Source organism: Fusarium flagelliforme (genome assembly GCF_020744385.1).
Source record: "Fusarium flagelliforme strain FIESC 12 MPI-CAGE-AA-0113 chromosome Unknown B0J16scaffold_8, whole genome shotgun sequence".
Lineage (NCBI taxonomy): Eukaryota > Fungi > Ascomycota > Sordariomycetes > Hypocreales > Nectriaceae > Fusarium > Fusarium flagelliforme.
In genome coordinates, this window is record NW_025763510.1 from 269840 (window position 1) to 292167 (window position 22328).

General features: G+C 46.5%; 7 protein-coding genes across 7 annotated transcripts; 4 read left to right on the forward strand and 3 right to left on the reverse strand.

Moving 5' to 3' along the window:
* Positions 1-3020: 3020 nt before the first annotated feature.
* Positions 3021-4266, forward strand: B0J16DRAFT_405548 (uncharacterized protein; the record flags this gene model as incomplete). Its single annotated transcript, XM_046132897.1, has 3 exons — positions 3021-3315; positions 3371-3835; positions 3887-4266. 3 exons carry the CDS (start codon positions 3021-3023, stop codon positions 4264-4266), a joined length of 1140 nt encoding a protein of 379 aa, XP_045977558.1.
* A 3745-nt stretch (positions 4267-8011) lies between these two features.
* Positions 8012-9841, reverse strand: B0J16DRAFT_276581 (uncharacterized protein; the record flags this gene model as incomplete). The annotated part of the gene is made up of 4 exons (XM_046123755.1): positions 8012-8168; positions 8379-8487; positions 8547-9001; positions 9066-9841. 4 exons carry the CDS (start codon positions 9839-9841, stop codon positions 8012-8014), a joined length of 1497 nt encoding a protein of 498 aa, XP_045977559.1.
* A 1288-nt stretch (positions 9842-11129) lies between these two features.
* On the forward strand, positions 11130-12578 carry B0J16DRAFT_405549 (uncharacterized protein; the record flags this gene model as incomplete). The annotated part of the gene is made up of 1 exon (XM_046132898.1): positions 11130-12578. A coding segment is annotated over one exon (1449 nt), but the record flags the coding sequence as incomplete, so codon positions are not given.
* A 373-nt stretch (positions 12579-12951) lies between these two features.
* B0J16DRAFT_365070 (kinase-like domain-containing protein) lies at positions 12952-14489 on the forward strand. Its single transcript, XM_046129985.1, has 2 exons — positions 12952-13666; positions 13719-14489. The coding sequence occupies exons 1-2, from the start codon at positions 13072-13074 to the stop codon at positions 14441-14443; spliced, it is 1320 nt and encodes a 439-aa protein (XP_045977561.1). The 5' UTR covers positions 12952-13071; the 3' UTR covers positions 14444-14489.
* Positions 14490-14922: 433 nt separating this feature from the next.
* B0J16DRAFT_389106 (uncharacterized protein) lies at positions 14923-15633 on the reverse strand (the record flags this gene model as incomplete). The annotated part of the gene is made up of 1 exon (XM_046131793.1): positions 14923-15633. One exon carries the CDS (start codon positions 15631-15633, stop codon positions 14923-14925), a length of 711 nt encoding a protein of 236 aa, XP_045977562.1.
* Positions 15634-16583: 950 nt separating this feature from the next.
* On the reverse strand, positions 16584-17682 carry B0J16DRAFT_405554 (kinase Eg2-like protein; the record flags this gene model as incomplete). The annotated part of the gene is made up of 2 exons (XM_046132899.1): positions 16584-17528; positions 17587-17682. The coding sequence occupies 2 exons, from the start codon at positions 17680-17682 to the stop codon at positions 16584-16586; spliced, it is 1041 nt and encodes a 346-aa protein (XP_045977563.1).
* Positions 17683-19569: 1887 nt separating this feature from the next.
* Positions 19570-20839, forward strand: B0J16DRAFT_276606 (bZIP domain-containing transcription factor; the record flags this gene model as incomplete). The annotated part of the gene is made up of 2 exons (XM_046123758.1): positions 19570-19684; positions 19734-20839. The coding sequence occupies 2 exons, from the start codon at positions 19570-19572 to the stop codon at positions 20837-20839; spliced, it is 1221 nt and encodes a 406-aa protein (XP_045977564.1).
* Between the last annotated feature and the right edge of the window lie 1489 nt (positions 20840-22328).

The following is a 22328-nucleotide window of genomic DNA, read 5'->3' on the forward strand; positions in this document are numbered from 1 at the left end:
AAGCTTTTCCTCCTCCAAAGAGGTTAGCAGTCAAATCCTCCACCACTATGAACAAAGCACTCAACAAATATGACATCCCTAAGAACGACAGTCGCCCCTGGGCACGACGGTGTCCAGGAGGCAGCCAGTGTCGTGATGACCCACAGCCCCCAATAGCCTATCGAGAAATTAAAGGTGCTGTGATACGAAGTGATCGCACACAAATTGTGATTAGGGGTATATACACATACCCCTTTCGCTGTAGGTTGCCCTCAGCAGGGTTTTTTATCGTGGCGAAGCAATCCTGAAACAAGACCGTTCTGGGTCATTCGGGAGCCACGTTATTGGACTACAACTCCATGACAGACAAACACAGCATTCAAACACTCCAGGCGCCTGAGAATGTCCATGGACATAGGACTACGGCGTGCCGAACGCGGCCGTGATGTCGATAATCTCAAAGAGAATCTCTTGCGCCGATTGGGACGCGTCGCTAGCCTTGACTATAATATATAGAACGGAATGATGTAACTCTGACCCGCTGACTGGTGCCGAGACGGATCGAGGGTCCGCGTTGAAGTGGATATACGCAAAGACGGTAACAGAATATAGAATCGGTAGATGAGCATCTGCACCCATATCCAGCATCGTTGGGAAACCCATCGGAAAACTCTCCCTCCATCAGAGCGACCGTGGTCATGCGTCAATTCTTTCTACCCACTATAAATGCTCATCGATGCATGCCCGAGCTGAGCGAATACGACATTACATGGGCCAATCAGGACACAACCTATACGCGGCTTCATTTAGAAACTCAAATCCTCTCCATCACCTTACTCCCCACGTCATCCCTCTTGGCTGTTTACCTTTTCAAGTATTCCGACGGTATTTTTTCGACGTCAAGTATTTGTTATTCAGTTTACTTTCGCTCTCATCATGGCAAATCAGCTTCGTATTCGACTTAGCCAAGGGTCGCGTTAGCGGCCGTGACCCGGCTGAGCATCTTCGACGGTCGCAGCGTTTCAGGGCAGTTTTGGATGGCTGGGAGCAAAGTGAAGAACCCTCCAGTAGCGGGTGAGTAATGGAACTACTCCCAAGGAAATCTCCTGTTTGTCTTCTATCCATCTTACGAGGTGAGCGCTAGGTTGAACCCAGATAACAAATCCGGCTGTTGAATCCGACCACACTTACAAAAAGAAGGTAGACTGACTGATGATAATAACGACGCACAGGTAATTCGACAAGCTGTTCTTGAAAGTGGCGGACGATAACGAATCTATGCCTCTGTCTGCTCCTTCCGGATCGAACAAGACATAAAGCGATTTTGCGACCGAGATAACACGACACATGCCTCAAGGGCGACGACACTGCCATATAAGCTATAGCATCAAAGAATGCCATATAGCCATCCATGCTTTGTGAAGCCATACGTCACACAAGTGAGGGAAATGTAACAGCCAGCGAGTAGATCGACGTTATTGCAAACTAGATACTAGGGGCTAGCATAGACCGAGTTCCTAGATACCGTTACAGACAGCTGATATTACAGCGCGTTAGCTAACTTAATAAGGTCTAACGTTGCAAGCGGCCAGTTGTGGTATTGACTGGACTACTAAACTGTCTAAAATGGAAAGTTAATGGGGCAGAGCTGCTTATGATGATGGCAGTAGGCGGGGAACCCGCTACTAACTGGAGTAGGAAGAGAAAGATCGATGTAGGTTGTGAGGTACTCTTGAGGAAAGTGCCTAATATGATCTGGGAAGGGTTCAGTAAACTAGAAAGGAATTACAATAAAATAGATCCGATAGCAGTCCGATATATAAACCGGGCCTTCAGCTGTTTAATTAACTGCGCAGGTAATCCGCTGTGTGATATGATGCTTCTACTGGCTCTAATATTCGGTGCTTGTACAGTCAAAGGCTGTACAAACATGACGTGGGCAGCCTTTAAAACCAACCACATATTGATCAACTCTACTCCATAATGCCTCGAGCTCAACATCGTGCTATTTCCTGATTGCTGAAACGCTTGCTATCGAGAGTGCCCTGCAGAGTCTCGTCTGAAATAAGCAAGGTAGTAAACAATTGACCTTGGCCGGAGGTACGAAGGCCATTAGAATGAAACCCCCTGGTAGGCCAATGATGATCCGTGCTCAGTCCAGGATCATTTCGCCGATCACTGCTGGATCCAGTCCAGACCTCTTTGTAAAGTGGGTAAAATGAGATCTGCAAAGCGGCCTCCGATTGGAAGGCTAGCGAGGAGATCAAGAAGAGAGGAAGCATTACGAAGGCCAGTCGAGCTAGTCACACAGGAAAGGACTCCTGTGGGCGCAAGAGATTATGATTTTCCGTATACCAGTTAGTAAGTAGTTACCCGGCAGGCCTAGCTTGGCCCTGAACCGACACTCACTTGTAAACCGTTGAGGGCGTGCGTATTTGTAGAGCAAAGACGACAGTATTCATCTTACACATTCTAGAATTAATGTGTATATAGGTTAGGTCAATTATAGCAAAGCTTAAGTATCCGACAGTGGGAAATTATACCCTTCGGGCTTCCGCCGGGTAGTAAATCATCATTTCTACGAGGTAGAATGCTAAGATCTGCAACCATCCTGGGATGCTTGGGTCTAGAGTCCAATAGTATGTGTTGTCGCATGAATCCTTCCAGGGGTGTTGAGGGTCTGAGTGGGACAGCCGGGGATGCCTACAGAGACTATTATCTCAACCGCACTCAAACAAGCATTTCTTTTGCTTTTTAGAGTTAAAAATAATCCGCGTGCTGACCTGCTTACTGCTCGTGATGCACCGCCCCCTGTGAACTCCAAACGGACAGAGCGGTAAACAGCTGGACATTCTCTAGTTGCTTCTGGCTAATTGCGAGTCTCGATCCCTCTGGACCACTTCGGGATTACGATCCATAGATCTCTACACTTTCAAAAGTGGGTTTAGTGCAAGGGTGCCATTTCTACATAAGCTCGCCATCTGCTTGTGTGCCAAATATCGGTCAGTGGCAATACCAGCTCATCTCATCATCTTGTCAACATGGTTGCGATCAAGACCCTCATTCTTCTTGCTCTTGGCACGGAAGCTCTCGCTGCCTTTAGTACTGACGTCGTCTGTCAGAGCAAGCTTGGAAGCGTCAGCGTCCCGGCTAGCAAGATTCCTCGGGCAACTACTACGGTGAAGAATAACATAACTATTCTCAAGAAGGTCATTCGCAAAGTCAACGTTGTCGTTATCCCTCGACCTCGAACGACAACTGAAACCGAAACTATTGAGGAGTCGACAACTGTTCTCGCTGCTCCCGATGTAGAGACAGCTACTGAGACAGTGACTGGTGAGTGACGAACCCTCGGATACCTGCTGGTTTTCGATGCTGATGGTGCTTATAGATGAGCAAACCGATTACGAAACACGAGTCCATACTTCCACAACCACTTCAACCTCGTATACCACAACCACCAAGTTTACTTCCGTAACAGTCTTAGCACCGGCAGGTTTCACTGGCCTCAAAGAGGCAGGCGATTATAGGGCTAAGGTCAAGGCCAGAGCAGTTCCTGCTCCTGTAGCCCAGCCAGCGGTACTTCCAGCTGGTCTACGATCTGGCTCCCAATATGTCCAACGAGTCGACTGTGTCAAAAGGGTTCCCAACAAGGTTACCAAGGTTACTACAGCTACTGTCAAGGGACCTCGAATCACTCTGAAACCGAAGACGGAAACCAAGGCTGTCAAAACTACTACCACGATTACCGAGACGAAATATCCCGCCAAGGTAACACAGACCGATTCCGAGACTGTCTCCCCTACCATTACGGAAACGGTTGACCGTACTGAGACGGCTACTATCACTGAGACTGGTAAGTATCATCATATCCTTGCAGTCATGTACATATACTGACATCTTTCAGTCGCTGTCGAGTCTGTCGTGCCCACTGGTGAACCATATTTTGCAGCCTGTGGTACGGGAAACATCTTGGACTATGCCACTGGCGGCATTAGGGTTCAAGACGTTGTCCGCACCGTGCCTAATCAAGGATCACTCATCACTGGCGCTCCGAATAGCTATGCATGCTGCGCCGAATGCATGAAGGTGCCGAAATGTGCCATGAGTCTGTTTATTGCACAAGGAGCAGGCGGGAGCTGCTGGCACTACAATATTGTGGACGCAAGCCAGTGCGCTAATGGTCAACTACCCTGGGGAATCTACTACACGAGATCGACTGTTACGACTCCATGGACCTTTAGTAACGGCCCTTGTGGAAAGCTGACAAATGGAGGCAATAGATAAAAGTAGTTATGGGTTTCTGTTGCAATGGACCTCCAACTTACTTATTAAATGTTCGCATTCTTAGATCTCTACTTAATTTATACCTCTCTTTAAAATCTTCCCAAATGGTGTTGTAAAAGTCTAAAGGTTAAAGGTACATCGGCCTCAATGCGGCGCTCGGTCACATCTTTTGGCATGCCCCTACTGGAAGCTTGACCCTGAGAAATACTGAGAGTGTTTCCTGACGAAGAATGACACCATTGGCCACTTGAAACAACACCTGGCTTGATGACATACCCCAAAGTATTACTGTCAAACATGCTATGCTACGTTTGAGGATTACGGCTTATTTGATACCCATGTACCTGGGAGAGGCTGCACGAGACGTCCGTCAGCGAAACTGGAAGGCATTTCGCAGCAACAAAAAAACAGTTTGTCTCGTCGGAGCAAAGGGTCTGTTGAAAGCCACTGGTATACGGTATGGTCCCTGCTTTTCCCAGATTTCGAACGGCCCACGACTATCTACATCTACTCTACGCACTCCGAGGACTTCCGCCGAATGCAAGAATACGCTCGTCGGGAGGGATTGGTTGTCCTCTTGGATGAGCTTCAGTCCAGCGGGCTTGTAGTTAGGCCTGGGACATCTGACTAAGACTTGCGATCTACTCTGCAAAGAGCGATAAACTCCATGTTTACAAACTACTCACACCGACGTCTACAAGACGCTGCTGCTGCTACTTCAAGCAGATCTTGTCAAGCAAGCGGCCTACGATCACGGTTGCAAGGCACAGAAAATGAATCCAATATGGGCAGCGGAATAGCAGTTGAGAATGTTTCCTCTGCCACTGCCGCTGAATTGGAGATCCCGGTCGATCTTACTGTGGTCTCAGATAACGCTGGTCTCTATGAAGCAACAGCTGGAACACAACCACAGCCCTTAGCAGTATCTCCAAGGTCACGTCATGAACTAAATCAAGATCAAACTCAAACGCACCAAGAACAGATATTTACAGCTCCTAATCTCTTCAGTACATTGCCTTTTAATGAGAGTTCATATGAACATATTGAAGGAGCTGACTTTGGAATGTGTGAGGATTTAGAGAATTTAGATTGGGACGAGTTATTACTCAGTGTAACGGAGACCTTAAGTTAAACTCGGTATGTTAATATAATTGTTACCATGTATATCAAAACTAGATATGACAAATTATTTAGTTCACTTAACCCTATCATAGTTTTAAACCCCTCTGCTAATAGGATTCAGGCTTATAACCTTAGAATGGGGAGGTATACTTAAGCCTAAGTTACTTTAAACTACCTTGAATAATCTTGAACACCTGCCTTTCACATATTTCAGAATTAGGAATAGAAGAGTCAAGCCGCTTGGTATTTGAAATGTGACGGATCGAGATGTTCACCACCGTCAAGTGCCTGAATCGCTATATAGTCTTGCCAACCACTACATATCCTGCTCTAGGACTACGCCAGGGCTAGAGACCAGTCCTTCCCAAACAACCCTTCAGTACTGACGCCAGCCCTTGAGTATTGGCGTAGATATTCCACCAAAGACCTTCCATTAGGAAAATCTACAGTTTATGAATATTAGTTTCAGATACTCTCCTTATGTTGAAAATTGACTTGCCTGTGTAGCAATAGCCTGCTCTAACACTTAGTGCGGCCAACATATTGGGGTTCGGAGATGCATGCATGCTTTCCTCCATAAGGCCATTTCTTGTTGTTTCGAGGGTAATATTGCGGGCAATTGCATTGAGCATATACACCCTTATAGTTGCATTTGATAGCACAGCGATGCTGCTTGCCATCCTTCTCAACAAAGTCGCATGAACCGTGCTGGCCAATAGCGCACCGGAACGCATCGGCTCCCAAGAGGATGGCGCTAACAATGAAGAGCTTGGAGACGTGCATATTGGAAGATTGAGTAAGTGTTGAGTTTATGACTTGAGTGGTGATGTTGTAGAGAATGAGGATAGTTCTGTATGAATTTGAGGAACTACGACGGTATTTATATCTTTCAGGTAAGTATTCTTAACGAGTGTAAACCTTGAGTATTTACACAACATTTCGGCATCTTCCTCTTTCGGAGTAGCCAGTTTCGCCAGCCAAGCATGCAAGGTGTCTCTGTGAATGGCCGTCCTATCCGAAAGTATAAAACTGATAACACTTTCTCCAGGCTTTGGCATGAGCTGAACTCATACACCATCTTGCCAAGACGGCCGAGATTAGAGCTACCAAGTCTAGAACATCGGATTTAAGATCAGCAAATGCGAGTTCTTCAATCACATAGCTTGGCAGCATGATCTCCACAGATGGATTATCATCCGACCTGGATATTTCCAAAGCAATCCAAGAATCGCTTCAACCTCACACGAAAGCTAACGTACGGACCCCAAAGGTCTGTTGTCCCAATTGGAATACTTCAACTTTACTATGTGTAGCGCGTTGCCACTGAGTGAGATAAAGGCTAATGAGAAGGTCTTGATACAGCGGAATCTACGTGCAGAATAGCGGAAACTGGGCAAACACTCTTTCCCAGGATTATGCAACCACCACGGGACAACCCGAAGCAACCACCGGCGTGTTCCAGATTTAGTGATATTCAGCGCCCGGGCAGATCCCCCGAACTTGGCGTTTACTATGGAGCTGCAAGGGTCAGGACAACTCACTCCGCGGAACGACACTGGTCCGCCACTACCTTACATGCTTTTCCGACCCCAATGCGCTGATAAAAGCCCTCACAGTTAAACTCGGTAGCTCACTGCAGTCATTGGTCTAACAACCTCTCCATGATCCATTCTGTCGTAATGAATCCCTGATAGATATATGCATCTTCCACGGCACAGCACATTTTTACAAGATAAGATACCAAAAGACGCTATTGGATTGAGGCCTATATAAACTGGGTTAGAAACTAGAAGCATGCGCCTAGCGTTAAAGAAGAAGCCGAAGGCGATGCTCCTTGTGATTCTGACGGTCTGGACTACAAATCGCCCGGATCAGTTCGTAGCCGTGACAAGAAAGGAATTTCAATTCATTGCCAAGTTCTGCAGCTTACAAGTTACGTAAGATCGACTTGCTCCAAGAATCGGGCGAGCCTGCTCACAAACCGTGTTACATATTCAACGGCGTGGACCAGCCCATCAGGCGGTTATGCACGACCGTCCGGCAACCAACAACCTGGCCGCTCCTACCTCTCCTTAGATACTTTCACTATCAACGATAGATTCCTATCATCGCTCAAGGTACCGGTGTGGGTGGCATACTGAATATACAATAGGTGGGAGGTTGTCTCCCTGGTGCTAAGATAAATCAGCCAATCAAGTGTCTCACAGAGTTAGGGTGCTGGAATGAACCGTCCAATACATTCCTTTAAATTGCCATGAAAGAAATATGACATTCGATGTTTACTAAGGCCTTCACATAAATGTCACGTTTGTAAAAGGAGGCACAATGCTCAGGTCAAGCTGTCAGGCAGGTAAATACAGGACACAGGATAATAAAACAAAGTAATACAAATACAACTTGTAGGTTTTTCTTTACTAATCGTTATCTACAGTTTATATATATTTACAGTTATACAGTCAATATTTATTTACGATCACTGTAGAGTAGGAAGTAAGTAGAAAGGATATTAATGTAATTTCATTGACGTAGTATTAGATTGTAAAATCTATAATACATAACATCTAACTAGCTATATTTATATAATTTCTTTGAAATCAAGTTAAACTAAAAGATTATTATTTTTCTATTCTTGCCGATACTTAGATGCATCTTGCCATAGTGATAGCAACTCATCAGAAACCCAGCGCTTTTGCTTATCCTTCTGGATCCACCCCCAAATTGGCGCTACAAGTAGAGAGACAGGCCAAAAGAAGATACAAACACCCAAGATGAGAAAGGTACTGAAAACGCTAAAATTTTGCAACTGGCCACTCGATCGAACACGCTGCCTTTGGCATTGGGCATTCAGGACTTGACCTATTCTTTCAGTATCAAGCTGTGAATCCTTCAAATACAATGACGGGAGCGCCAGAGCTGACTTGAAACCATAAGCAGCTGTATCGCGTGAGGTTAACTTAACGTTCGCGAATTCCATTACTTGAAACTGGAACTTGGCCAGGCCCGTCTGAAACCACAGACGTACTTCGGAGCACCAGTGATCGTCAGGAATAGGTTCAAGTAGTGGCAAACTAGGACGAAGCAAGCCTTCCAAAATGAGCGCTATATGTGATTGGGGTTAGGAAATCATGACACACACATGCTTGTTTGCTGTTACTTACCTTTGTTGCCGATTGATTTGACGCTATGCTCTAAGAAGTGCGTCTGAGCATAGACGCCAAGGCGCATAGCGGTTGCCTGCTGGGCTATCTCAGCCTCGTCATCATTGATGAGAAAGGGTTCCATGATTGAACTGAGATTGGTTGGTACGCCATCCATTTCTGTACATTTCCCAGATCTGGGATTGCAAAACTGGTGCTCATCGGTACACATGATTAGTGCGAACTCGGTATCGGGAGCCCAAATCTTAGATGTGTCGCCAAAATCTGGAGCAGAGACAGGAGGGTAATTTGTTCCATTTGCCTGGAAGACAGGATCGGAGACTGGGGCAGAAAACGACGCGGCGGGCTTCCCTATCTGTATCAATGAAAGGTCGGCGTTGGGGAGTGAAAATGCATCAATGGGATCCCAACGAGTGTAGTAACGACTCAGATTCAATGGTGCAGCCAGGGCAGTCCTATTTGAGAGATTAGATTGACTGAGTTAACTCAACACGAAATCCTTCTACAAAGAATACTGACTGGATTTCAAAATGGGCATTGTTATTGGCAGAGTCCAATATACGCCTTGCCATGAATGTGTAGGAATTTCCACCACGTGGGCCAAAGCGAACTTCCGAAAGCGCTCCGACACTCCACGAGTCCGTAGCGTTTACAGTGGCGTTTACAGTGGCGTTGCTGATGATCTTGTAAAGTGGTGGTTCATGGTCGTTCATCTCTATTGGGGTACATGTGGACTTCCAACGGTACTCGACCCGTTCGTCCTTAGGCGCATCAATTCCCAAGTGAACATGAGAATCGAGTAAGCCTGTATCAAAAGAGATGGCTCCGTTGGATCCTGTCTTGCAGAACTCCTCGGCGAATGGGCACTTTGCGGACGTGGTTTCGGTATAGGGAAGTTTCTCTACCACGAATCCCTTCTGCAACTTGACTTTGAAGATTGCGCCATTGTCTTGATCATTGTCATACCAATCCCTGGCATAGGTCCTGGCAGTCGTTGTTTCCTCTAAGTCTCTGGCGAAGACGGAAGACACGCGACCGACCAAATTGTCTTCTGAATTTAGCTCGGTTCGAAAGCCACATGATCGTTCCTTAGAAAGCACGATGATATCATCGGTAACTTTGGTTACGACTTGTGGTGGAATAATGACAGCAGCGAGCGGGAAGATAAGTGCTGCCAGAGACAAAAGACTGAGGCTCAACGTAAGTTTCATCCGCCAGGGCCGTTGCTTATCCCACGAAAAGATGGCAGTTGAGAGACTGAGTATGGCTGCGGATGGAGAATCGGAATTGCGCATTACTGTCCATTGTTGGTGTTCAAAGGTTCCAGCCGCTGGAACACTTGATCGAGACAGGTAAGCAACAGCGACCAAGATCCTCCAGATACTGCCAGCGAGTAGTGTACTCAGTAGGAAGGCCAGTGTGGCTATTATATAGCTCGCTTGACTGTTAGTAACAGTAAGTGTCGCTCCTAACACATTGCCCTTCTCATGATTGACCCAGAAGCCGGTATATACATCGCGATCTGCCATCCGTAAGATGAGCTTCAGAGTTGCGTAAGTATGAGATATACCTCTGACTAGGACAGGCTGTTGGCGTTAAAGGGTTCGGCTAGAGTGACGGAAATATTGGAGGTACATGGACAATAGAATTGGTGAAAAAATGTCGGAGAAGTTGGCCTTAAATGGGTCATTCCCCTGACATTAAATGTGTCTAGACCGCCCTTGCGGCTGAGTGTACATGGCACAATAGGGTTGCCTTGCGGCCAGTGGGGCCAATCGTATCGTTTTACTGACATACACCCAGGTAAAAGAATCCAAAAATAGTTAAGCGTTCCGAACTATTGGAATTGCCAAGACAGTCCTTTTTTCAGCTATTCTTGGCATTTGGCTAGATGTCCTCTCCAGTAGTGCTTATACCGAGCAAGAAAAAAAAAGACCTTGTCTGATAATTAACTGTATGACAGACGTCTATAGGTCAAGCTAGTTACAACATAATATAGGTCATTTCTACGGATTTTATATATCTTCTAACGGCTACACTACCTAACAACGACGACCATATAGGTAGTAGTAACTAATACTAGTTAATTTAATATACCCATCTACTTAGCTAGCACAGTTTAAGTATTTAAAATACCACCTTGTTCTTGTCACAGTCAAAATGGAGGATCTCCGGCAGCCGAAGCAGAAGAGTTTGTGCCTTTGAACTCTACGAAATGAAGGATGTCACCAGTTGCATTACCGAAACGATAAGTGCGATCTTCCATGACATGTACCGGGCTCACAACTCTGAAATCGAGCTATGTTCACTGAATCGAGCATACACAAGAGGATTTTAAGAGCCTTGTTTTTTCTAATCAATTGAGGGGAAAGATGCGCTGTTTTGATCAACCGAATGGGGGTCCACGTGACTGACGGCGACCAATCAGGGCACCTCATTTGCTGACATTCTCCACTTTAACTATAAGACATTACGCACTTGCTTTGCGAAATCCGCTTTTCTACTAAATTTTACATTTGCTGATAACTTCATTTCAATATTGTTAATTGCGCAATGACCATGACATATCGTACATTAGACATCTGGGACCAAGTAGCGCCAAGAGCGTACATACGTCTATTTTATTGTTTTCCATACCAACAATCTGCAAGTCTCGATGACCTTAAGGGGCATTTAACACTGGCCCTATCTGGATTGTCTAAACGATTCCCGGATTTAAAGTGCAGGATCTTTCTCCTTTCAAGCCAACCGGGTTACCTCGCCATCGCGATGGGTGATGATGTCGATATCCCCGTCAATGTCTTTGACCAGCGAGATTCATTTAGCTGGTCGTATAGTCAGCTCAAAAGTCAAGGCTTTCCCGCAAGGGCTTTTGTTGATGACTCTTTCGACCTTCCTTACCGACTTGTAGAAGGCCAACAAGGCATTCCAGTCTTTGAAGTCAATATTCGTCTGATTGAAGGGGGACTACTTCTTGGTATCTACGGCCATCATTCTGTTTTTGATGCTGGTCGTATGCACACAGTCATCAAGTCGTTTGCCGAACTCACCAAAGATCCAAAGAAGATGCTTGATATTCCGCCTTCTGTCGATTTAAACGTTGGATCACAAACAGTTGGGTATGATGTAACCCAAGTGCAGCCAGCCCCTGACTTAAACGAACTGCTTTCGCGCTGTCCCGAGTATCGCCTTCTTTCCTCTCCTCTCGGCCCAACACAATTCCGTATCCCAAAACCTGGCACACCATCAAGGGATATTCAGAACACTGGTAGTATTTTTGTCATCAAAGAAAAGCTCCTTCGCGATCTAAAAAAGATGCTCGCGCATACAGCATCCATCGACTCCCGTAAGCACCAGCTTTCAATGTTTACCTGTCTTGCAGCGATCACATGGGCTCATGTTACCAAGGCCCGTCTGTCTAGTACCCTTGGCCTTCCCCCATCATCATCAACCAAAAGATCCTTTCCGGAGGAGGTACGACTAATGATTTCTGTCGACTGGCGACGACGCATGTCCACCAGTATCATGAGCTCCAGCGCTGGTAACTCAATTGCCCTACCCATTGCCTCAATCAACACTTCAACCATCTTAGCAGCATGTAACGAAGATCAGGATGTTGCCTGCTCCGCTCTGGCAATCATAGCGCGTACCGTCGACGAGGCTGTTCTCAGCGTCAATGACGACTTTGTAGCTCTACGTACGTCTCTTTTTCGCGCAAGTCCAGACCCGCGACTTATCGGGCTTGACTTCGATCTATCCGATCCACGGGATTTTTATTTCAATACTTGGCAACACTTTGGGACTCAGACGTCCTGGGGGCTGCCAGGACTTGTCAAGAAAGATTCCAACGAGGGTTTCGCACCAGACGCTGTACGCAGAGCCCAAGCCGGCTTCAGCAATGGCGCCGGCTTAGTGTTGCCAACGAGGGATAGCGCTGAACTAGAGATACTGATAACTTTGGACGCTGATTCGATGGAGGTTCTGCGCACTGATTCCAGCTGGGAACATTGGGTCGAGCAAACCGTTATTTGATAGGGATAAAAGAGGATTCAGTTACATTTGGGCTACATTTGTTCCCTCTTACATATCATGCGGTACCCCTCTAACGAGAAGTGCCCTCTACCGATAAGCCAAAAAAAAGCTTGCCCGCACAAAATGCTCAATTTCACTTGTACGGTGCTTTACCAAAGTTGAGGTTATTTACCTGAAACAAGCTGGGCCTTACTGAGAGATTTATGTTATCTTATATTTTAACTCTTTCGTTGCATAGGAATTTATGAAGGGGGAAACACTAGTTTGCAATTCTTCTGGCAATAAAGCTCATATACACAAATGGTCGTTTCTTTTTCTTGGTAATTGAGGGGGAAGGCGGTCTGTTTTGATCAACCAAGCGGGAGCCCCACGTGAGTAATGATGAACCAATCAGGCAGCCGCATTTGCTGACATGTAATCACTTCACGACTCGACTCACAGGTCACTGTGCCGCATCTCCCCCGACACCTGCGACTTTCCCTTGCCCCATAACATGGCTTCGAAAGCTTCAGAGGATCCCGAGCACTCACCAGCCTCAGAAAGCCGCCTTGGCTTTGTTCTTGATTACGCTGGCGACCTTAATCATTCACCAGCAACCTCCCAAGGTACCTTCCTACACGGTTCGAATGAAGGACTAGAGTCCCTAGAGGAGTACCAGGATGGGGGTTATCATCCTGTTCACCTTGGAGACAGCCTTGGGCCTGCTGATAGATACAAGGTCATTCATAAGCTTGGACATGGAGGATTTGGTACAGTCTGGCTTTGTCGAGACTCGGTGGAAGCCCGTTACATCGCTCTCAAAGTCTTGGCCAGTGAGCTGAAGTCGGACAATATTCCTGCCCTCAAGTTGGCCGATTTGGATCAATCTCATCCTGGTGCGAAGTACATCACGACTCCTTTGGATCAGTTCTCTCTAGAGGGACCAAACGGCGCTCACTATTGTCTGGTGCTGCCAGTCCTAGGGCCTTCTGTCTCACCGGATTTATGGGAACTGTTCGAAAAGGATGCAGCTTCTGCCTTACAGAGATTTGCCCGTCAGAGCACACAGGCACTCAACTTCTTGCACAAGAATCAGATATGCCACGGAGGTGAGTAAACCGAAATCCGTGAAATATTTATTACTTACATGAGTTTTCCAAGACTTCCGCCCTGCAAACATTCTAGTGAAGCTTGAAAGCCTGGACCATTTGTCTGAGAATGAGCTGCTTACAAAGATCGGACAACCCACGAAGGTTTCAGTGAGGACAGAGTCAGGAGAGCTGCCTTCATCTTGCCCAGAGTACCTGGTCCCGCGTGCAGATATGTCGCAGCTCGGAAACGAGTTCTTGACAGACGAGATCTGTGTAATCGATTTCGGCGAATCGTTCACGTTTTCCTCCCCACCAGAGGCGCTTGGCATTCCTGAAAACTATCTCCCACCAGAGGTCCTGCTAGACCTTCCGGATGCTGTTGGGCCGGCTTGTGACCTATGGGCCCTTGGATGCACACTCTTTGAAATCCGTGAGCAAATACCGCTCTTTTACATGGTCTACAACGACGATGAGTTGTTGGCGGAGATGGTTAGGTTCTTTGGCAAGTTCCCCGAAGAGTGGTGGACTACATGGGAGGGCCGTGAAAAATATTTCGATAAAAGCGGAAAGTGGCTCAGGAAAGGCGAAGACTGGTCGCTAGAGGTGGCGCTCAGTAAACCAGTCGAGATCTTCGACTCGGGGGAAGATTATAAGAAGGGACCTAAGAAGTCGATGGTAACGCCTGTTTCAGAGCAGAAATTACTGGCAGATCTGCTTTACAAGCTGTTTCAGTACAAGCCTGAAAAGCGGATCAGTGCAGAAGAGGCCCTGCAACATGAATGGTTCGAGCTTTAATTAGTACTTCGTAATACTATCAACCCTACAGCGGCAATAGGCTGGCATCACGGAAGTCACTCTGAATGTAGAAGGTTAGCTAGTTCAACGGCGTGGATGGCTGTCTTTATTGTTAAAGCCTGTTGGTGAATGTAGCATCCCTGTGCTACTCTCAGTAGAGAAACGTATAAGGGAAACTTGGGTGATGAGTTATTGACCATAGGACTCTCGGTGTGACGGACCTGATTATCAGCACACGCTCAAAATCTGCATATTAGTATTCGAAAGAAGAAGTAGTGAAAAAGAAAAGCAATTTATAAATGCGGCTGAGAAGAATTCCGAGTCGAAGGTCTCCTCAAAGGGCCCTCCCACCACCACCAGTGATCCTCTAGAGGAACTTCGCGCCTTGTTGACTTCAAGAAACGGAGAGCCAGACACACGGTCCGCGCATATCTCATCGCCCCTTGCCCAGTCCACTCAGTGTACTTGTTCCTGTTTACCTATGCCGAAGAAGGGCGATCTAAGGGGAGTTTCCCATGCTTCTCTTCATCCCAACCTATCTTTCTAGCTTCTTCCTCGATATCCACTGAGCCATCTAGGAGGGTGGCGTTGGGAAATCTGTTCTCCTTTGCTGACCGTTCCTTTACGAATTGGATGGCTACATTGAAGGTCGTCTTGATATGGCAGTATGAGTCCTTGTGTTCGGGGTGATGACAGTCCGTATTAACCAGATAAACCGGCAAGTCGCCTATATCGCCGGGTCTGAACGGGCCTTCGGGTTTTCCGCATGGTCCGTCGAAGACAATGAACAGAGTCTGAAAGGTGGGTTGTAGGATATACGATTCGTTGAAAGCAGTGAGTATCTGCTCTCTCGTAAACAGTGGACGATGCCCCTTTCCCAAATCGAATCTCGATAAAAGCTCTAGTAGCTCGGGTGGTAGTTGCTTCATCGTTTCGCCGTTGTTCAAGTCGAGACATAGGCCTTTGTGTAAGTGGCAGATCTCTTCGATCGTGGGCTTCGAGTACCCCTCCTCCCACCGAATGTTCGATGTTCGTGCGATATGGCATCCAAAGTCGGTCTGAGACTGGTAAGGCTCAAATGACTGTCGGTAGAGCCAGACGTCCAAGTATCTCAAAATACTATTTCCTAGGTGACCAGCCTCGTTCTTCGGGTCCAGAACGTAGATCATAACAGATTTGTTGTAGCACATTCTTATTCTTTCGAGTACACCACAATAATCTATACCTTTCCAGACGGTAGGCGTGTACCCCTTGTCAACGTGTCTAAAACGAAGTTGCCGGCATAGAATTGCATCGGTGGCTGACAATCGATGTCGTTCTTCCTTTAACCCTCAGAGGTAGTAAAGCATCTCATCTCTGTTATTATAGGGTCCAGAAGACTTGGTCTGTACGTAATGGTGGAGGTCGCGCGCATCAGATCTCATTGATATGACTTGTAACAAAGGGTGGCTGGCCATTTTGGCGTCAATTCTAGAGGGTGGTTTTGTTATATGACGGGCTGAAGAGGAGAGTCTAGCCGAGTCTTGCTAACCTGGTTGTTAAGGAAGTGTGGTTGTTGTTGTGGCTGTTGTAGGTGGTTGTGGTGTTACTAATGTTAGTGAAAGGAAGAGGGAGAATACCGGATGGAACCAAGAAAAGAAAGGCTATTTATAGCCTACCTAAACCTTATGTAGTGCAAAAGAAAAGGTTATGTGTAGGCAAAGGAGTCATAAGGCCTCGTGCAAAGTGTAAATATTCTTTAAAACCTTATCTGGTCGTCTAACCGTATGTCTCGCGTGATCGTCTTAAATATTTCTCAGTTTAAGCCTCGGGCTGCAGGGTGTCTGGAATCACTGAACTTATGGTTCATCGATTGTTTGTGTTCATTCTTTTTTTCTTTTTTTGCGAAAGCAAAATGTCTGTGAAAAGGGCACACTGAAAGCTTCCTAACTACTTAACTTGTTTCTTAATATTTACTAAGCTTTTTAAAAGAAAGGCACTAGGAAACCTGTCCTTTATGGCTGATTGAAACCGTTGCGTTACTGTTGGCACAGTGCTGTAGAATCCAGGGATGCTGTGCAACCTGATCGAGTGGTAATCGTTTCTCAGGGTCTCGAATGAGGAGCTAACACCAGTTAATATAAAGCCACATTTTCTGTAGCTAGAGAGAACATACGCTTTTGATAAGATGCTTTGCCTTGGAACTTAAAAAGTCTGGAATCTGCATGTCTGCTCTGGCGATTCGTCGTTGTGTCTTGACTGGCGTGTCTTCGAATGGTGGCACCCCAACCAGAAACTCATAGATCAGCACCCCTAAGCTCCAAACATCGACCTTCTCATCATAGAATCTGCCAACGTCCGTTGAACCTAATCTGATCATCTCGGGAGGCAGGTAGTCCAGCGTGCCGCACATAGTTTCTCGCCTTCTGGAAGGTGAATGGACACTCCACCCAAAGTCGCTGATTTTCAGCTCATCATACATACCGACTAAAATATTTTCAGGCTTGATATCTCGATGGATGATGTTCTTTCGGTGTAGATACCGCAGCGCCGATACAACTTGAGCGACGAATCGAGCCGCTTTTTTCTCTGTAAATCGGGTTTCCTTTTGCAGATGTTTATACAGCTCACCTTTGGCTGCAAATTCAAGGATGAGAAAGATGCGCTTGGTATCGTGGAAATAGCTGTATAGTTGCACGATATTGGGGTGGCGGAGGTTGGTCTGAATCTCGATTTCTCGGCGTACTTGACTTTCCATTCGGCATTGTCGTAGTTCAGCCTTGTACAGAACTTTCAGGGCGCAGATGAAGCCCGAACTGCGCTCCCGTGCGAGATATACGCGACCGAATTTTCCTTTTCCCATTGGTCGCCCGATTTCGAACATGCCAAGGTGAAGATGCTTGTAAAGCGTAGTACCTTTCGTTGTTGAGGAACTGGGTGATTGCGTGGCGGGGTTTTGAGCAGATGAAGGCGATGGTGGATCTCTATTTTGTTCCTTCTGGAGAGTTGGTGGGGCTCCCGTGGTTGGGATGACAGCTCCTTTGACAGGACGCAATATCTTCGGTTGAGTAGGTCCAAGAACGGACTGTGGATGTGGAATTTTAGTCTATACATTGAGTTAAGCAGAGTTCCTAACTTCAGGTTATAAACAGTCATGCGCAAACCTTGGATCTGGAACTACTCTGGCCATTTTCAGATTTTTGGTTAATAGACAGGCAATTGAAATGCTCTTCTAGGGTAGGAGAGGCGTCTGCGTCCATGTCAGGATTGTGTTGTGAATATTGAGGAAAAGCAAGACGAAAGTTTGAAGATAGTCTAAGTCTGATGGAAGGTGACAAAAGAGTATGCCGTAGTATTGGACATAACAACTGTAAATGATAATGGTAAGCATACAAAGAATAAGGATGTGATTGTTTATGAACAGTGTTCATTTATAGTGTGCATAAAGGATCACGTGCGTGTCGTGCAATCACAGCAGGGCTAAGAAGGAATGCCTATTAATATAGTCAAGCTCTAAAATCTAAGCTACTAAGAGCAGAAGATATCTCCCGAGAGAAGTCAAGTAAGATCATCCAACAATAATATGAAAGTCGTCCTTGTTACGCGATGAGGTTTGTTGTAAGACGAGACAGAGAATGAGAGGAAAATTAAATGACCAGCAAGAGTGGGGATCAACGAGTCCGGGGAGAATTTTAGCGCCAATTCTCAACAGCCCTGGCAGAAGAAGGATTTGCTGATTGGCCTTTCAATGCTGATTAGCTCCACAGCGCTAAGTAACAGCAAATATGCAGTACAGTCAGGCTACCACCCCTGTACTCAGACCAGATAGGTAAAGGGGTTAGCTTCGTATCGATGGCGAACCGGAGCACATTCCTGTTTCCTCCCGCTGTTTGGTTGCAGATCCGGGTCCTCCCGGCTGATACTGTAGACAGATGGTGGGGGTACATCTTTAATCTACCGGTAGTTTAGTAGAAATACCTATTTAATGCTCAAAGAGAACATTTGTTGATAAGCACTTGAATATGTCCAGAAGACGCTGCAATGTTCTGCATTTTGTAGCAAGGATACAATACATCAGTAGCCCACTGTGGCTTGTAATACGATTACATATTACAAATCCTGTCTGACATTGTGTAACAAGTGACGTGACTGATGCATTTACCGTAGAAGTCATGAAATTGAGAACGCCCTGTGGATTCAAGCCACCCAAATCCTGTTAGGTAATTTCTCCGACAGGAAGTTAGCAGTCTGTTTGCATGACGATAAATGCTAAACCCTTATGTAACTAGCTCGCTTAGATAGAGGACGGAAATAACAGTAAGTGCCAGATCACTTATCAGAGGTCTGCCACTCAGAGGCTATAACAGGCCTACATTAGCTTAAAACAGTATCCGCAGGGTGTTCACAGTCTTATAAGCTTTTACAGTACAATGCAGTGTTAGTCCTTGGCATGTGCGTGCCCGTGGCAGCTTTTACTATTCTGTAAAAGAATGAAATTTTACCATTTACTAGTTTTAAACTCCAAGATAACTAGTGTTTCTGGGTTGGGATTACTAACCTCGCTATTGAAACGAGACTCGTGTACCTGAGCACCTTTTTATTCGTATCCTCCTTGGTAATCTCTGACAGGCGAGATGATTAACAATTACAACGGATTTGCGGCAATTTCTCACATCAGCTTGGGTTACAAAGTAAGCGGGAGTTCAAGATAGCCCAGATCATATCCGGAGCAAGCATCGCGATGGGCTGACTCGACAACTCTTTCCATAGGGAGATAAAGATCTACCTACGCGTCAGCATTAAGTACCGGGTAAGCTAAATTTGGGGAGAGTGTACAGCCCTACGCAACCCCCCACGGTTTAACTACGTATCCAACGTCGGTGAGATTTATCCCGTAGGTCCCGTTCGACGTTCCAAGGATATCGATTGTATATTGCGTGATAACGGCCGCTCAACTAGCAAAATCACATGTATATCAACTTGCATAGGACTATACGACGCAGCACAATAGAAGGAAGGTTTATGCTGTCCCGCCCCAAAAGCTTGTCTTTTGTCAAGTCCCTCTCTCTCCAGCCATAACTAATGCTACCATTGCCCGTGACCCAGGTTATCCCTGCATATCTGAACGAAATCGGTCGAGTGGAACTATGCAGTCTATCGAATCGTTTCAAGCGTTACCCACTCGGTCTGATGGCTCGGAGTCCGTAGAGGACCCGAACGAGAGACGCAAAATTCAAAACCGGATTGCTCAAAAGAAACATAGTGTGGCATTCCACCTTACACATGTGTATGTCGACTAATAAATTGTTAGGACAAAAGATGAAGCGGCGTATCGAGGACCTTGAGACAAAAGTAAACAGCCAATACCAACCGTCAAACCGGGTCAATGGCCAGCTTCGTGCAGTCAATCACGCACCCACAGATTCCTGCCAAGAACAGCAATTCCTTGATAATACAGCTTTTGGACTAATGGTGGAGGACGATTTGCTATATCGCGAACTTTCCGCTAGCATCGATAGTGCTGGATTAACGGCTGTGGCCCAAATACATGAGTCTCCACGACCGAACCACCAGCAAAGGGTTTCGGGTCTGGATAACAGCACGACCTCTTCCAGCAACGTTGCACAGAAAGGCCTTGCTATGAACGACGGTCAGACCTCAGCTTCCAATGCCTTGACCGCTCTAGGCTTAGTCCCTGGATCGACAGAAGGGAGTCCTTCATCTCGACAGCACGATAGTCTGGGGACATCTGCCATGCAGCCATTGAGAGCATCGGAGATAACATTTTGCGACCAAGGCCTCCGCCATACCTCACCAGAAAAGAGGATGAGTTGTATTTTGAAGTTTATTCAGGATGCGGGCTTCAAAGACATGGATTCACTCATGACGGAGTATTATGTTGGGAATTTCGATGCCTCATCCCACGTCAGCGCAGTCCAAAGGCAGAGCCGCAGTCGACGGTTGCGAGGCTTCCTGGAGCAGCTAAGGATCGGCTCAGAGAGCTGGTCTGACTATGAAGCACATGACTACCAACATGAAATATCGAAATCAGCTGAAGCCATCTACGCTAAGGAACTCGACGCCTTCAGCACCACTGTCGATGCAAATACTTCCTTCGAAGGGCTGGCCAGCTTGTATGGAGTGCTGCAGAACACCGTGGGGTCAGATGTTGAGAATTATCTCCGACATGAGCAGTCGACAATGCAGAGACAGGTCAGTGACTTTGGCGCATCAGCGGATGAAATCATCTGTGATAAATGCAGTTCAATGCTAACGTGGTCGATACTACAGCTCCCTCATCTCTGGTCTCTGATATCTGAGCTTTCCGGCCACCATTCATCTGGAGAAAGATTGAGTTGGCGCACCGTGTCGACTGTTGTTGCACTGCTGCAAGCCTCCCGTATGTCGCAAAGTTGATGTAACTAGATTGATAGAGATGGAAACTAGATCGCTAGAACAAAGAGGTAGAAACTAACCCTATGACCTTTAGAGACCGTGTCCGGCATGCACTACAACAAGAGACTTGCGTAGAGCGTGATGTTAGACTGATGCCTTTTTCAACATATGGTTCTTTGCCACTGACTTGCACATTCTTCCGTCCTCTGCAATATACCAAATCTCGCTACCAACTCCTTTTGGAACAAAAAAGAAGTTCTAGGGGTCCCATTTCCTCTTTATCTTTAATAGGTCGTTGTAGTTATCTCCCCAAAATGTATCTTGAAAGTTCAGCTGCCGAAAGTCTGCCTCGTTCACGTAGGCGCCACTACCGGGTGTAGCTGCTTCGACCTTAGGCATGATGACATTTGTCATGAGGTCTTGCAGTTTGACCATATCATCCCACGGTTTGGTCGAGTCCCATGGTGTACTCAGAAGAGCATGGACAAGCGTGCTACGCCATGCGGGGTGGACAGAGGTAGTCGCTCGCGTACCAAATTGCCCCACGTCGGTGGCTACTCCAACCCATGTAACGCCTCTGCTTGTGACCTGTCTCAAAGTCTCTGTGAAATTGGGCACAACACTACGGGGAACCAAACGCCCGCCGTATTGCTCAAAACCCACAGGAATCTTCCCGTATGGAAGAGGACCAAGAAACTCGTTGTAGTGATCATAGTATGTTTTAGACTCTTTATATGTAACATCAAAGTCGACATCTTCGGATATAAGAGACGAAACGAACGGTTTCAAGATGTCCTTAACTTGAACTTCAGTCTTGTTGTAGGCAGTCAAGGGTGCGATAAGGAACGAGGTATTTGTGATGATGTGAATAACCTGCAGCGTATGGTCAGCACATGATGCCACTCACCGGGGAACAAGGATTAATTTCGAAGATGTAGGGGGGTCAACCCACCATGGTTCCAGCATCCACCATGTCCTCCAAGGTATTGTGAAAGGCTCGTATCCCGGCCCAAAGCCTTTCCTCCGAGTTCGTCTGGGTGGAGAATGAAAGTGAAGCCCCGCTAGTAATGGTACCAGGATGAGCTTTTACTGTCATGGATATAACCACTCCAAACGTGCCGCCACCCCCTCCACGCAAGGCCCAGAATAAGTCTGCGTTTTCGTCTTTGTTCGTCGTCAGATGCTTGCCATCAGCTGTGATTACCTCCCAGGAGAGAACGTTATCAACACTCAAGCCAAAGTTTGTGGAGAGTGCAGAATGGCCACCTCCCTGCGAGTAGCCGCCAGCGATACCTACGGTAGGGCACTAATAACAGTCAGTCAGCTATTCGCTGTGTGTATGAATCGACGGTTATTGTCGAGCCTAACGATAGGAAAAACAAAAGAAAAATGCTTACCTCGCCACCGACAACCACAAGCCCGCGACTATTGGCTGCTTCTAGGATCTCAAACCCCTGAACACCAGCACCCAACTTGACAGCATTACCTATATAAGTACCATCGTCCCAAT

Bases quoted from the DNA above. Each gene is read 5' to 3' on its own strand.
- B0J16DRAFT_365070 (XM_046129985.1), top strand. From the start codon at position 13,072: ATGGCTTCGAAAGCTTCAGAGGATCCCGAGCACTCACCAGCCTCAGAA. The intron at 13,667-13,718 runs GTGAGTAAACCG...GAGTTTTCCAAG, and splicing joins GAATCAGATATGCCACGGAG to ACTTCCGCCCTGCAAACATT.